Source organism: Herpailurus yagouaroundi, unplaced genomic scaffold, assembly GCF_014898765.1.
Source record: "Herpailurus yagouaroundi ecotype Mexico unplaced genomic scaffold, PumYag 160, whole genome shotgun sequence".
NCBI classification, from domain to species: domain Eukaryota; kingdom Metazoa; phylum Chordata; class Mammalia; order Carnivora; family Felidae; genus Herpailurus; species Herpailurus yagouaroundi.
The window spans coordinates 24,285,543-24,299,288 of record NW_024412401.1 but is presented as its reverse complement, the minus strand read 5'-3'; the positions used below and the strand labels follow the sequence as shown (position 1 = coordinate 24,299,288).

General features: G+C 47.5%; 1 protein-coding gene across 1 annotated transcript in view; it reads left to right on the top strand.

The window, feature by feature from the left end:
* Positions 1-13,746, top strand: part of GABBR2 (gamma-aminobutyric acid type B receptor subunit 2) — a 352,132-nt gene that overhangs the window by 210,497 nt on the left and 127,889 nt on the right. Inside the window, exon 7 of the mRNA XM_040481798.1 lies at positions 979-1,215. Coding sequence (XP_040337732.1) covers positions 979-1,215 — 237 coding nt within the window. The remainder of the gene's footprint in view (positions 1-978; positions 1,216-13,746) is intronic.

Genomic DNA, 13,746 nt, shown 5'->3' with positions numbered 1-13,746 from the left:
ATTGGAATGTTAATATCACCAATGAAATTCTTTTATGAAATTCAGTTCAGTTTAAAAAATTTTTTTAATTTTTAAAAAATGCTGAATTATTCACAGGCCTTGCTGTATTGCAGAAGAGGAAAGAGCATAATATAGGGTCAGAGCAGCCCTTACATCAGAACACCTGGGACCAGCTCAGGGTGGGGACTCACTTGGGTACCATGGGGCTCAGAATCCACAAGGCCACTGGGGCACGCCTTCCCCGCCGCAGACGTACACCCCCTTCCTCTGACACCACCTCCTCTGCTCTGAATTCCCTGCCCAAACAGCTGGAGCCCCTTCCAGGGCCAGGAAGCCTCTGGCCCAGGTCAGCCCTCTTGAGGTTGGGTTGCATCTCCAGGGTGGTCAGGAGGCTCTGATGCCTGAAGGGGAGAAGGTATGGACCAAGCTGGGCTTGGCTATAGGGATGGGCCCCAGAGCAAAGCCAGCTCCCCCTCTGCCTGCCTCTGTATCCAGTCTAAAGGTCTGAGGAGCCCCAGAATTCTGAATTCAAACTTGGCCTTCCGTATCATTAGGAAGGTATATTTATTATGGGGAGATAGAAACTATTTTATTGGACAGTTTATTTGCTTGTCTGTAACTTAAATATTTAGACATATGGAATGTGGTCCTGCACCGGTACTAATGCTCGGCCCTCCAAACATCACAGGGAGGTCTGGTGTGGGTGTGCTGTTCCTTCACCCTAGCCTTGCTAGACAGCCAGAGTTCAAGTCTCAGCCTTGCCACTCACTAGCCGTGTGGTCCCGGACAAGTCCACTTCCCATAACTCATATGCTGTATGAGGTCATTGTGGGGATTTCATGAGATAATGCACATAAAGAGCCTGGCACCGCGCCTGGCTCACAGTGAGCATTGGAGAGGGTCGGTTCTCGACACCACGTGTCTAATGTCCCTGCCGGCTGTAACCTGGCATCCCCCCTGCCCCCCTGTTTTTTACAGACTCCACAGCAGTATGAGAGAGAGTACAACAACAAGCGGTCAGGCGTGGGGCCCAGCAAGTTCCACGGGTACGCCTACGACGGCATCTGGGTCATCGCCAAGACGCTGCAGAGGGCCATGGAGACGCTGCATGCCAGCAGCCGGCACCAGCGGATCCAGGATTTCAACTACACAGACCACACACTGGGCAGGATCATCCTCAACGCCATGAATGAGACCAACTTCTTCGGGGTCACGGTCAGTCCCACACTCCAGACTCTGCTTTCCTTGGTGCCGCTTGGAGATGTACAAGGCGAGCGGGGCTGCTGCGTCGCATGCCCTTGGATAGGAGGTCCATTTTCTCTGATCACATAAACAACTTCTTGTGGGTCGTAGGATTGCAGGGCTGCTAAAATGAGGGACAGGTTTGGTGACGCTCTCTGACACGCTGGGAAAATGCTTCTCTGTATTTCGTGGATTACAAAGGGCATAGTGAGTTGACTGCAAGCAGAGCAGTTGCAATTCACCAGGTGGGGGCTGGGGACCGCAAGAGCTCCAGACCCAAAGTCAGGTTCAAACCCTGGGTCTTTCAAGTTACCTGCTCCAAACCATAGAGCTTTCATTTCCAAAATAGAAATAATACTTACCTCATGAGGTAGGTAAAAAGGTGAACCATTACAAAGTAAAATCTGCTAGTATTTGTTAAGCAGGCTCCTTGCTCTGAGCCTCAAGTTTCTCATCTGGAAGATGGGGATAATAATTTATGTCTTGCATAGAAGTTGTGAAAATAAGCAATGATAATAATTGCTAACATTTCTTTAATGCTTATTATGTACTACTTTGTTAAGCACTTCGTGTAGGTTAGATGCAATAATAAATGTATGCCTAATGCTAGGCACATGGTAGGCTCTCAGTAAATGCTAGAATTGTTAGTGTTAATAATGAGCCCGTTGCATCTATATTCCATCCAGAGGAGGTAGATGCTGTTGTTATCCCAATTAAAGGTGAGGAGGCTGGAGCTCAGAGCACTTAAGCTCTACAGCTAATCAGAGGTAGAGCTGGGATTTGAACCTAGGTCTAGCTCTTAACTGCTGCATTACGCTACCTTCTGGTAATGGCCGTAAGTGGCACTTAGTTAATGCCTCAAGATGATGTATTTGTCACTGACTCTGCTCTCAGAAAAGAAGGTAAATTTGCCTAAAGAATAGATTGAAATGGCTAAAATCCTATCTTGTGTTCTAATTTAAAGAGCCATTTAGAGACTCTGTCTCTATCTTGGGATAGAAGAGTGGACAAGATGAGCTGATTGGTATATTTCTTAAATGTTCATATTCCTTTGTGTGTGTTCTCGGGCTTGCTGCCTGTTGGTCTGGTAGGCAGGGCCTGTGCAGGTGCTGAGGGTGTAGACGATGGTGTGAATGCTGAGGTAAATAAGATGGGCTCTCTGTCCTGGAGCCCGCGGTCCAAATGCAGGGGTGAGAGCTGGACACAGATGATAATATGAATTAAAAGGGCTCAGCATCACGGGACAAACTATATGAGCCCAGAGGGGTTTCTGTGATCGTCGATGAAAACTTCAGGGAACATTTTGGAGGAGGTAGCTTCGGTGCCACGCCTTAGACATGCAGAGAGAGGGGGCTGGCAGTCTGGCCAGATGGAGCGTATGAGCGAGGGAGATATGTGTGAGTGTGTGCAGGGACAATCACTTTGTTGGGATAATTGGAAAGGAGGAGGACGAGGCTGGGAAGGTAAGTTGGGGCACTTCTGAAGGAACAAGCTAAGGACGCTGGCCTTTATCTTATACTCCAGTGATTGTCAAAGTGCATCTTGGCCAGCAGCACTCGTGTCCCCTAGGAGCTGGTTGGAAATGCACCTTCTTGAGCCCAACCCTGGACCCGCTGAACCAGAGTCTCGGGTAGGGGCCCGGCCGCTGCGGTTTAACAGACCCCGCAGTGACGCTAATGGCGCTGGAGTTTGAGCGCCGCTGCTCTGGGCGGTGGGCAGCTGCTGAGACTTGCTGAAAAGGAGGATTCCGGAGTAGAGCCACCCTTGACCTGACAGCCCTTGGCCTCTGCTCCCACAGTTCAGCGTAAGGGCTCTGAATAACTATGGGCAGCGCCTGTGTTTATAGTGCATCCTGGATTCAGACATTAAGCTTGAACAGCTTTCAAAGATTTGGTTTCAAAAAAAAATGTTTTTATCCTCAGAACCTCTTGTACAATCAGTCTTACGTGGTGCTGGTATGTAATACAGATTGGAGAGAAGCACCTCAGTTGAAAGGAGAAGGAGCCCAGGGCCCTGCCTGTTCAGCCTCCCTTCTCGAAGCCCCTGAGCCATCCCCACCCCCACAGAATGGCCCCACCCCAGAGGTCCTCCCTCTGCTGGTGGAAACGCAGAGTGAGCCTTAGAGAGGGTGGGACTCACCTGTTCCCACCACGGTGGCAGAGCTGTCACAAAATGTGGGCCCACTGCTTCAGATCATCCTGCCACCATTTGTTTCTTATGTAATAGAGGGAATCCATAGTCTCTCTAGCCGAACCGGCTGGATAGAGAGCTACAGGATCTAGGAAGCATTCTGCGTCCCTCCTCATCCTGGAACTTGGCGTTTTGACCAGATGCGTGATGTATCTCAGTGGGAGATCATTTATAACTATTTCCAAGTGCTCCCTTTCATCGGAGCCAAACAATACATAATCCCTGCTTAATGAGCAATTCGGTAAGACTATCTGAACACTTGAAACGGTTTGAAAATGAGGTTCTTTTTAATGAGAAATTCCTCGACGCATATTTATGCCTGCTCCGGTTTGTGATTCATAACTCAGTGGATATCAGGACTGAAAGCATTCTTATTTTATCTTTTTTTTTCTCTTAATTTTAGAGAGGGCAGGGGCAAAGAGAGAAAGAGAGAATCCCAAGCAGGCTCCGCACATAGCATGGAGCCTGATGCGGGGCTCAATCTCACAAACCGTGAGATCATGACCTGAGCCGAAATCGAGAGTTGGGTGCTCAACCGACTGAGCCACTCAGGTGCCCCTTGGACTGACAGCGCTCTTTAAAATCCTCGAATTCAACCCCCTCTTGTTGTAGATGAGTGTTTGAATTCCAGAGAGGGAGCTTTCAAAGTCACATGGAGGGATAGCTTGGCAGAGCCAGGATGGTTGCTCAGATGGCGTTGTCCCAGCCACACCTGGTGGCACCTCCCTTGTCATCATGCACGTCACCCTTTACTGGAGAAAGGGATTGAGTCGTGAAATGGTTCTGCCCTTTTTTTTCCCCCCTTCCTCCCAATCCCTTTTGTCACATATTAGTATGTGCTTCTCACTGGGCTGTAGACAGGTTTCATTAAAATTGTCTTCTGATCAGAGAAGAAAGGACACCTTCTGACAAAAGAAAAAGTGTCTCTGCGGTCCGAGGAGACCACAGAAGGCCAAGTTCAGCCATAAACAAAGAGTTAGAAAGGAAAGGAATGGGAGGTGGAAATAAATTGAAGCATTTTCTATTTGCTCAAGAGTTTTCATTATAGAGCACACATGGTGTCCATTTTTCCACTCTCAGGCAAGCACTTTATTCTGGGTCACCCTCATTCAGCATGTTTACTGTACGGAAAATCGTTTAAACACATTAAATTAATTATATCCGTGACTCAATTTCAATTGATGCAGTGTGCACACTCTCGTCTGGGAGCCAGGCCTGTGGTTCCTCGTTGGTGTGTTAAAGCACAGACTTCTTCCATGAATCCTAGATCAGGACTCTGGCTTTAGCTTGGGGTCCAGCTTTGTTTCGTCTTCTCAGGAGCTCTCCTCCCCACCACCCTTCTTGGGGAACCCTGGAAAATGGGATTCCGTGTCCCCACCTGCACACCGATAGCCTGGTGGAGGTCCTGCCTGCCTCTGATTCCGAGGGCACTGATCCGATTTTTGGCCCTGTTATTGCCTCTTACCTTTCTATGGCCTGCAGATCTCAGAATGCTTCCCCACATGGAAACCCCTCTTCTGCCTGAACAGAAACTCAGGCTAGAATTGGCCGTTCAAGGTATCAAAAGCCCAGAGCATTCTGAGAATCCCAGCTCAGCAGGTTTGGTCTAGGGCAACATTCCTAAACTTCTGTATGTATGACAGTCCCCCATGGAGCTTCGTTAAAAATTCAGATTTCCCAGCCCCACCCACAACTTCTGATCCAATGGCTTTGTGGTAGGGCCAAGGAGTTCACATTATTAACAAGAAGTCCCAGTGATTGTCAAATAGTAATGCTGAGAATTGCTTAGGGTATTTTAAATCTGTCAGAGATGTATTTGTTCCTACATTTACTCATTCCTTTAGTAGCCCCTGGGCTGGGAGCTGGAAGCATAGAAAGGAATAATGTGTGGTCTGTCCCTCAGAAACTCCCTGCCCAGTGGGGGATATAGACAAGTAGATGAATAAATTGCTGGTCACTATCCAAGCTCTGCCCAAGGCCCTTGGAGGGAGGATTCCATTCTGCTTACGGCAGTAAAGACCAGGAAGCTGTCCTCGGTCTTCCTGCAGTTCAGTAAGTGAGATTCCACGTGTGGATAATTGCAAGGCACCCATGCCATGCGCTCTCACCCTGTGCCATGTGTTGGGTAGTGAGGATACAATGCCAGGCTCCTCTGTGCCCAGCTCTGATGGTGATATGTTGTGACTTAACAACTCCTCTAATTAGGTTTTTCTACCAAAGATGCACTAAATTCATTAACCAGCTCATATCCGTAACCCTTCAAAACATGCTTGGGGGAGGGCCTGGGTGGCTCAGTCAGTTAAGCATCCGACTTCAGCTTAGGTCATGATCTCAAGGTTTGTGGGTTCAACCCTGAATCGGGCTCTGCATTGGCAATGTGGAGTGGAGCCTGTTTGCAATTCTGTCTCTCTCCCTCTCTCTCTCTCTTCCCTTCCCCACTTGCACTTTCTCTCTCTCAAAATAAAGAAATAAACTTTAAAAAAGAAAAAACCATGCTTGGTAACATGTGCTAAGTATTCAGGTAATAACCAAAGGCTTAATTTGCTTTGGGTGATCACTTTTTAATTCTTTACAGTTTCCAGTCTTTTAAAACAAGGATGACATACCAGATCTCAAATGGACAAATCCTTTGGGCACATCACAGTAAGATATGATGGCTCTAATGAGCAGTAGACCCCCTGTAGTAAATGTTTTTCTGATTTGTCTCTTAAAATGACACTGTATTTACTTTGTAGTGCCTGGGATGGAGGCTAAATTAATGTAACCTCATTATACCCTATTATGAAAATACAGTACATGTACAACTTTTCCTGGAAAGTTACTGAGGGTATACACCCCAGGTTTGCATGGGGACTATGAGGCTTCCAAGAGCATTTGGACATAGAGAAATTGAAAGAAGCTCCTGGGGGGAATGTCTTTGATTTTGAGAAGAGGGCCCATTCTTTCTAAACAATTTCCTGTGATTGCCTCCTCACTCCCCGTGGAAGGCCGTAATGTAGAAACGTCCAAAGTTCCTCCAATAATGGCCCCATTCTTCATCCTCTGCTCAGCCTCTCTCAACCAGCTGCAGGTCTGGGCATAACATCTGTTGGGAAGAGATGGGCAGCCTCAGGTTCAGGCATGTCACCTCTAATGGCTATTATCTCTAATTGATCTCACCAAGGAGGTGCTGAAGAGCAGCAGATGGCGATTTGCAGAGTTTATTGATAGATTTGCTTTTGTTGCTGGTGAACAGGAATCCAGCCTTTGCTGGTGTGTCCCTTAAACTTCAAGTCTTTATGCAAGACTTGTGAAATAAAATTATCTCCACTAAGACTCAAATACTGCCCCTGTGCTCCCCCTGCCAACATTCTACCTGAGAAGAGGGCATTATAGAGTACACTCGGATTGGTTGGAATTCAGCGACTGCAGGTACTTGGAACAGGTAGTTAGGGGAAATCAGTGAGATCCTCGTCCTGGGGGAGTGTGGGCTCTTTCTGTCACACACACTGCTGCCTCGCCCTACTGTGGTGCTGAAGTTGTGCAGTCGATTTTTCACCGGGATAGGAAACTTCATACCACACACACACACACACACACACACACACACACACACACACACACAAATTAAACATCATCATGCTAGAATTGGCCCATCTCTCCTGCCGTCTGATCTTTTGGACTCCTGGTTTTACTCTCTAAGACAAGTTAACCTAGAGGCTTTGCACCAGCCACCCATTTGTGATTTAAATGTGGTATCATCATTTAAGGTTGTTGAATTTGAATGAGTTAAGAAACAGAGCACTAGGAAGCCCATCCAGAAGTAGAGAAAACTCTACCAATCCAGGATTTGCCCTCTTCTGGGACTGGTCATTCCACCAGTCATGACTCCATCCCCTGGACTATCATGATTCTCCCTGTTTCTCGATTTTGTACTCGAGGCTATCAGTAGGAGCTTGTCAGAAGCTCTGCAGCAGTCCAACTGTGATGTGTCTGCTGCGCGTCCTAAAAAATGGGGCTTGTCCCAGTGACCTCAGCATGCTAGCTCCCAAGGCCACTCAGGCTTTCCTATTTAAGGCCTCCCTTTCTTGAGCCTTTCTTGGTTGTTTCCAGGAGCAACAGCCAACCCTCCCAGAACTTCCTCTGCACCCCACCTGTCTCCGCCCCATCCCAGAGTCTGGGAGTTCTGGGAGAATTACACTATACATAAACTTAACAGGCCCACCCCTTAAACTCAGATAAAATGAATCATTGCCTGGGGCATGGCAGTGATGAACTACAACAGGAAATGCAAATTTGTAAAGTCAGACAAAAGATCACAGTTCATGACTCAGAACTGTGTGACCTCAGGGAAATTAGTTACCTCTTTATACCTCAGTTTCCTCATCTGTGGAGGGAAATAGAACCTACTTCATAGAGTTGATATGATAAGTAATGATGGCGTTTAGCTCCCCCAAACTGCATCATCATTATTACTGTTATTATTACTATTGATATCATGATGGTGACTTTTCAAAGAACAAAGTTTACGTGGCTCTATTCAAGCAATATTCAGAATCAAGTCCAGCAAAACAATCATTCTGTACCTACTAAGTACCAGTCTGTTTCACCTATACTATCTCACTTAATTACCTCAATAATAAACAAACCAATTAACTTGTATTAAGATTGTAGTGGTTTAATATCAAAGCAGAGTGGAGTAAACTCTGTAAGCAAGAACACTTTCAAGCTTTCTACCTGCTGCCATTCACTCGGGGGATTTGACACCTTAAAGGCAGAAAGCTTTTGCTCACAGACCCCTCTGCCTTTCTGTTCCTCCCTTTAGTCTGGCTCAAACTCCCATGACCCCAGGAACTATCACTTAGCATTACACACGAAAACTACAGCAAATGCTGTTGGTGTTCCAGCCAGATCTCCTGGGATCTCTTTTAGGGCTGTGGCCAGGTCTGCCCAGCCCCCAGCTGTGCAGATGTCCCTGCTGATGGTTCACACCTCAGGCGATTGGAGCCTCCCAGCCTGTAAGGTGACTTACACCCTAGCCCAGCGGCCTGCAGCCACGACTGGCCAGTGTGGTGGAGCCACACTAGTGCCATTCACACTCCACAATTCCCTGCAGGATTAGGCTGAGACTGGCCCTCACCTGAAACCACCCAGCTTGGCCTATTCTGCCTCCGGTCTCCCTCACAAGTTCCTCCTGAGCACATGTCTTTAAAAACCCACTTGCACACGATTCCCTGTCCCGGGCTCTGCTTCTGGAGCAGATGAAGACACCCATGTATCCTTATGGGAAATTGAAGCATTTTCAACATGGAATTTTTACCGTAACCTAATTGTCATCTCGGCATTAAGTTTAGCAGCCACCCTCCCCCGTCACCTCCCTCACACCCGGTAGAGTATTCTGGACTCTTCTCCCTTATTTTTTGGCTCCTACCCCTGCCTGTTGCAGTCAGCCTCTGGAAGAGCCGTACTTGCCTCCTGGGAGGAATTAGCAGCTCCCATATTTGCAGGGAGCACAGCTTTTCATGCCGCGGGTGCCACACTCTGCACCTAACACTTTACACCTGTAGATGCTCTTAACCACTGCTAAACTTGAGTTCACTTTGTTGGGTGGAATCCACACATGATTGAGAAATTGAGTCACACTCTCCCACTCTGCTGCCTTCTGGGCTTCTGCAAACCAGAAAGGCTTTTTCGGCCCAATAAATAATCAGAACTGACAGGCGAAGTATTAACAGAATCTATCGTTGTTGTATCTGCTAATAGGGATCCCCAAATTCTTGCCGTGATGGCTGGCATCACCGTTGCACACACGTCGGGGAAATCTCCCCGGCATGTATTGTTGGGCTGGGCTGGGGGCCCCTACTGCGTCCTTCCTGAGGCAGGAGAGAAACCCACCCTCTACCCCCCACCTCCCCAGTCTCTCCCATCAGCATCTCTCCGGAGCTCAAGTCCTAGGGCCTGAGGCGGGAGGGCAGGTCGCTGATGGTCAGGAGCATGGCTCAGTAATAAACAACTACAATAATAATAATAATAACCAGTGTGTGACTGCCCTGTGCACAGAGTACATTCATAGTCTCTATCTCCTTCGCTTCTCCGTGCAATTACATTTATTAACATAATGCTAATAATAGCTATTAATTAATGAGCTCCTACTGCTTTGCAGGCAGCATCCTAAGTACCGTACCCACGTTATTGAATGTGATGCTCAGAAGAGCCACCGGGTGGGGGATGGGTAACTGCAAGTGTCCCAAAGCCTCCTCCCAGTGAGCTGCATCCAGCTCTCTCACCTATGTCCCATCTCTGCCCACGTGTCACCTTGTCAGTGACGCCTCCTCGACACCCTATTTAAAATCGCAGCTCCCACCCCCTCATTCTGCCTCTCAACGGTAACCCCCACAGATCGTGCCGCCTTTAAGACTTAGAGCTGGGTGCCTGGGACATAGTAGGTGCCTGATAAATAATTGTTTAATGAATGAGGGATTTAGATCATTAATGACCATGTCATAGATTTTTTTAAAAACAGGTTGAGCAAAGATAAATGCTGTACCCGGCGTCCTACAGGTAGCAAGTGACAAGAGTTTATTCAAAGCTGCCGAATACGGCTGGCTCAGAAGCCCATGTTCTTCACCATTTAGGTGTTCCGTTAATTCAGCCAGCATTCCCAGCACCTCCTATAAGCCAGAGCTGGGCCGGGCAGGAGGAGTAATATGGAAGGTTTGTTCCCAAGGAATTCGCCGTCCTAACAACCTTGTGAGGTGTGTGGGAGGGGAGCAGGAACCACTCTCCCCAGGTTAACAGTGGAGGACGTCACGGGCTCCCCTCCTGCACTGGGTTATTCATGTGTCCATCTGCCCCTTCCCAGTGGACGGGGAGCCTGTGAGCCCCTTGCCTGGGACTGAGGCCCAAAATTCTCTCTGTACTTCTGGTGCCTTGTATAGTACAGGCTCTTAGTCCTTAAAACGCGTTTGTTGATTGAATGCATGAGGAAATTGTAGCTCAGCGCGGCAGAGAGGCTCTGCAGGGTTCCCACGGTGTTCACAGCGAGCCTAGCTCAGAACCACATCCTAGGTCCTCTGATTCTAAATGCAGGTGTCTCCAAATCTTGTGTTCCTAAGCACCGCTTGGCTGCCCTCCCCTGTTTCTTTAAACACAATTACAAATGACTGCAGATAACGTACAGCACAGGAAAGAAACCTACTCCTTCTGCTGTCAGATAAATTTGAAAGATCAAAATAATGTGGTTTAGCAATTTGTTTCAATTGATGCCTAGCCTTCCAAAGCTTGCAGGTTTGACTTCCTCAAGTCAGGGAAAAAATAGCTATTTCCTTATGAAAAAGCAGTGTGGGGGAGTGTACCGTCTTACGAGAGCTTCAACGAAGCCCTGTGCACAGACGCTGTCCAGGTCTCTGTGAGAAACAGATAAAAGAAGGAGCCAGTGACAAGGTAATCACAGGGACAATTACTATAATGATAAACGTCATCATAATAGGAATGGCTGTAGTTTTGAACGCTCCCTATATGCTGGGTGCTATGCTAAGCTCTTAAATGCATTATCTCATTTGAATTGTGTCTCTCTAAAACTCCATATTTGTTTTTGTTTTTTTTAAATTTTTTTTTCAACGTTTATTTATTTTTGGGACAGAGAGAGACAGAGCATGAACGGTGAAGGGGCAGAGAGAGAGGGAGACACAGAATCGGAAACAGGCTCCAGGCTCTGAGCCATCAGCCCAGAGCCTGACGCGGGGCTCGAACCCACGGACCGCGAGATCGTGACCTGGCTGAAGTCGGACGCTTAACCGACTGCGCCACCCAGGCGCCCCTAAAACTCCGTATTTGAACTCCTCACCCAGAGCACCTCAGAATGCGACCTTATTTGGAAGTAGGGTCATTTAGATGTAATTAGTTAAGACGAGGTCCTACTGGAGTGGCATGATCCCATACAACTAGTGTCCTCATGAAAAGGGGAAAATGGGGGACCGACATGCACACAGGGAGACCACCACATGCAGAAGGAGGCAGACAGCGGGTGATGCTTCTACAGGCCGAGGACACCAATGATCACCAGCAAAATGCCAGCAGGTGGGAAAGAGAGGTTATGGAACTGACTCTCCCCCACAGCCCCCAGAAGGAACCAGCCCTGCCGCTACCTTGATGTTGGCCTTTTAGCCTCCAGAACCTCGAGTCGTTAAATTTTGATTGTTTAAGCTGCCCCGTCTGTGATATTTTGTTACGGCAGTCCTAGCAAACTAATGCAGCCCCACAGGATGGAGACTGTTGTTACCAGCGTTTGGCAGGTGAGAACACTCAGAGGTTAAATGATTTACCCCGGGTGGGACACAGGACACGGGCCAACACTCACGGTTAACCATTATTCTACACCCATACAAGCTATCTTCCATTAGGGGGCAAAAGGGTCCCAGCCAGAGAAGGACAGAGATGAAAGGAAGCAGGGAGACCGGCATTTCTCACGACAGACTCCTCCAGGTGAGGAATGCGGGGCCCTAGTAAAATGCAAGGCTGAAGCCAGGACCCTGGCTCCTCATCTCTAGGGGGCAGCGCCCCTGCCACCCAGCTTCTACCCCTCCCCACCCCCCACGCCCCCAGGGAGAAAGTTCTGCGCCTCTTGGTTTGGCCAGCCAGTCCTGGAAGCAGCTCCCTACGTTTAACTCACTTCTTTCCTGACTGGAGGAGTGGGGGTATTTACAACCCCGTGCTCCTTCTTCTCATTCACATATTTAAAAATAACATACACGTGTCCTTTTCAGATTACAAAAATAATATGTGATCAGAAAGAAAATGTAAATGGTACAGACAAGCACCAAAAAGAAAATCAAAGTCACCCGTAACTTCATTCAGACAGGCCCAGCTCAAGCACCACACTTCACCCTCAGCTGTGATCTTTTTTTTTTTATTCTTTTACAACGATTTGCTTTGGTCCCTCACGTTATAAAGCTTTTTCTGCAGCAGCGGTTCTCTGTCATTTTAGCCCCATCTTTCTTTTTTTATGGTGATAAAGTATACGTAAATTTACTATTTTAACCATTTGTAAGTGCAGTGTTCTGTGATATGAACCATATTCACAGCATTGTGCAAACTGTCACCGCCTTCCGTCTCCAGAACTCCTCATCTTCCCGGACTGCAGCTCTGTATCTATCGAACATTAACTCCCCATTAGGTGCCATCATTTTAAAGCTATTATTTATTATGATAAAGCTGATTTTATTTGTTTATTATTTATATTGAAAATTGTTTGTAAAGAACTGTATAAGTAGTTTGGTAACTAAGTTTAGAGAGAAATTTATATGGTATTGGCAAGCTACTGGTAACCAAATAGCAATTAGCTGAGCAAAAGTTTCACACAGAAACTTGAAAATGTACAATTTTAGGGGCACCTGGGTGGCTCAGTCAGTTAAGCATCCGACTTCGGCTCAGGTCATGATCCCACGGTTTGAGTGGGGTTCGAGCCCTAGTTGGGTTCTGTGCTGACCGCTCAGAGCCTGGAACCCACTTCAGATTCTGTGCCTCCCTCTCTCTCTGCCTCTCTCATTCTCTCTCAAAAAGAAGTAAACATTAAAAGAAAAAGAATGTACGTCTTAGGGGCGCCTGGGTGGCTAGCCAGTTAGGCGTCCGACTCTTGGTTTTGGCTCAGATCATAATCTCATGGTTCATGAGATCGAGCCCCGAATCTGGCTGGACTCTGCACTGATAGCAAGGAGTCTGCTTGGTATTCTCTCTCTCTCTCTCTCTCTCTCTCTCTCTCTCTCTCAGTCTCTCTCTCTCTCTCAGTCTCTCTCTCTCTCTGCCCCTCCCTTACTCATGGGCATACACTCTCTCCCTTTCTCTCAAAATAAATAGATAGACCTTTAAAAAAAAGAATGTACATTTTAAAATGTTGAGAATATAGCAAGCAACATTTTTAAAGTAAACAATACAGTTGAATATTAGCGATCCCCACTGTTGAGAAAATACTCCGGTAAAGATAGACCCAGATCCTGTGCGAAAACCATACGTGAAGAGCCCCGTAACGTACCACATGCATTTCTCACCGCATGAGGCCAGAATACCCCCTCAGTGTGTGTCAAGGTATGTTAGCCTGTGCACTTGCTAAGGAGGAGGGAAGCCTTCTGCCATCAGGAGAGGGCAGCTGACATAAACTTCAGCTGACGAGACACACAGCTTTAAACACTGATGGATGCCGGCTCCCCTTGTGTGTGCTCGTGAAGCAGAGGAGACTCACACACACTCGGATGTGACACCGAGTGGGGCTAGCCCTGTGTCAGGGGGCGGAGGCAGCTGGGAAGATCCATTTTCTCGTGGAATTGCAACACCTTCCCC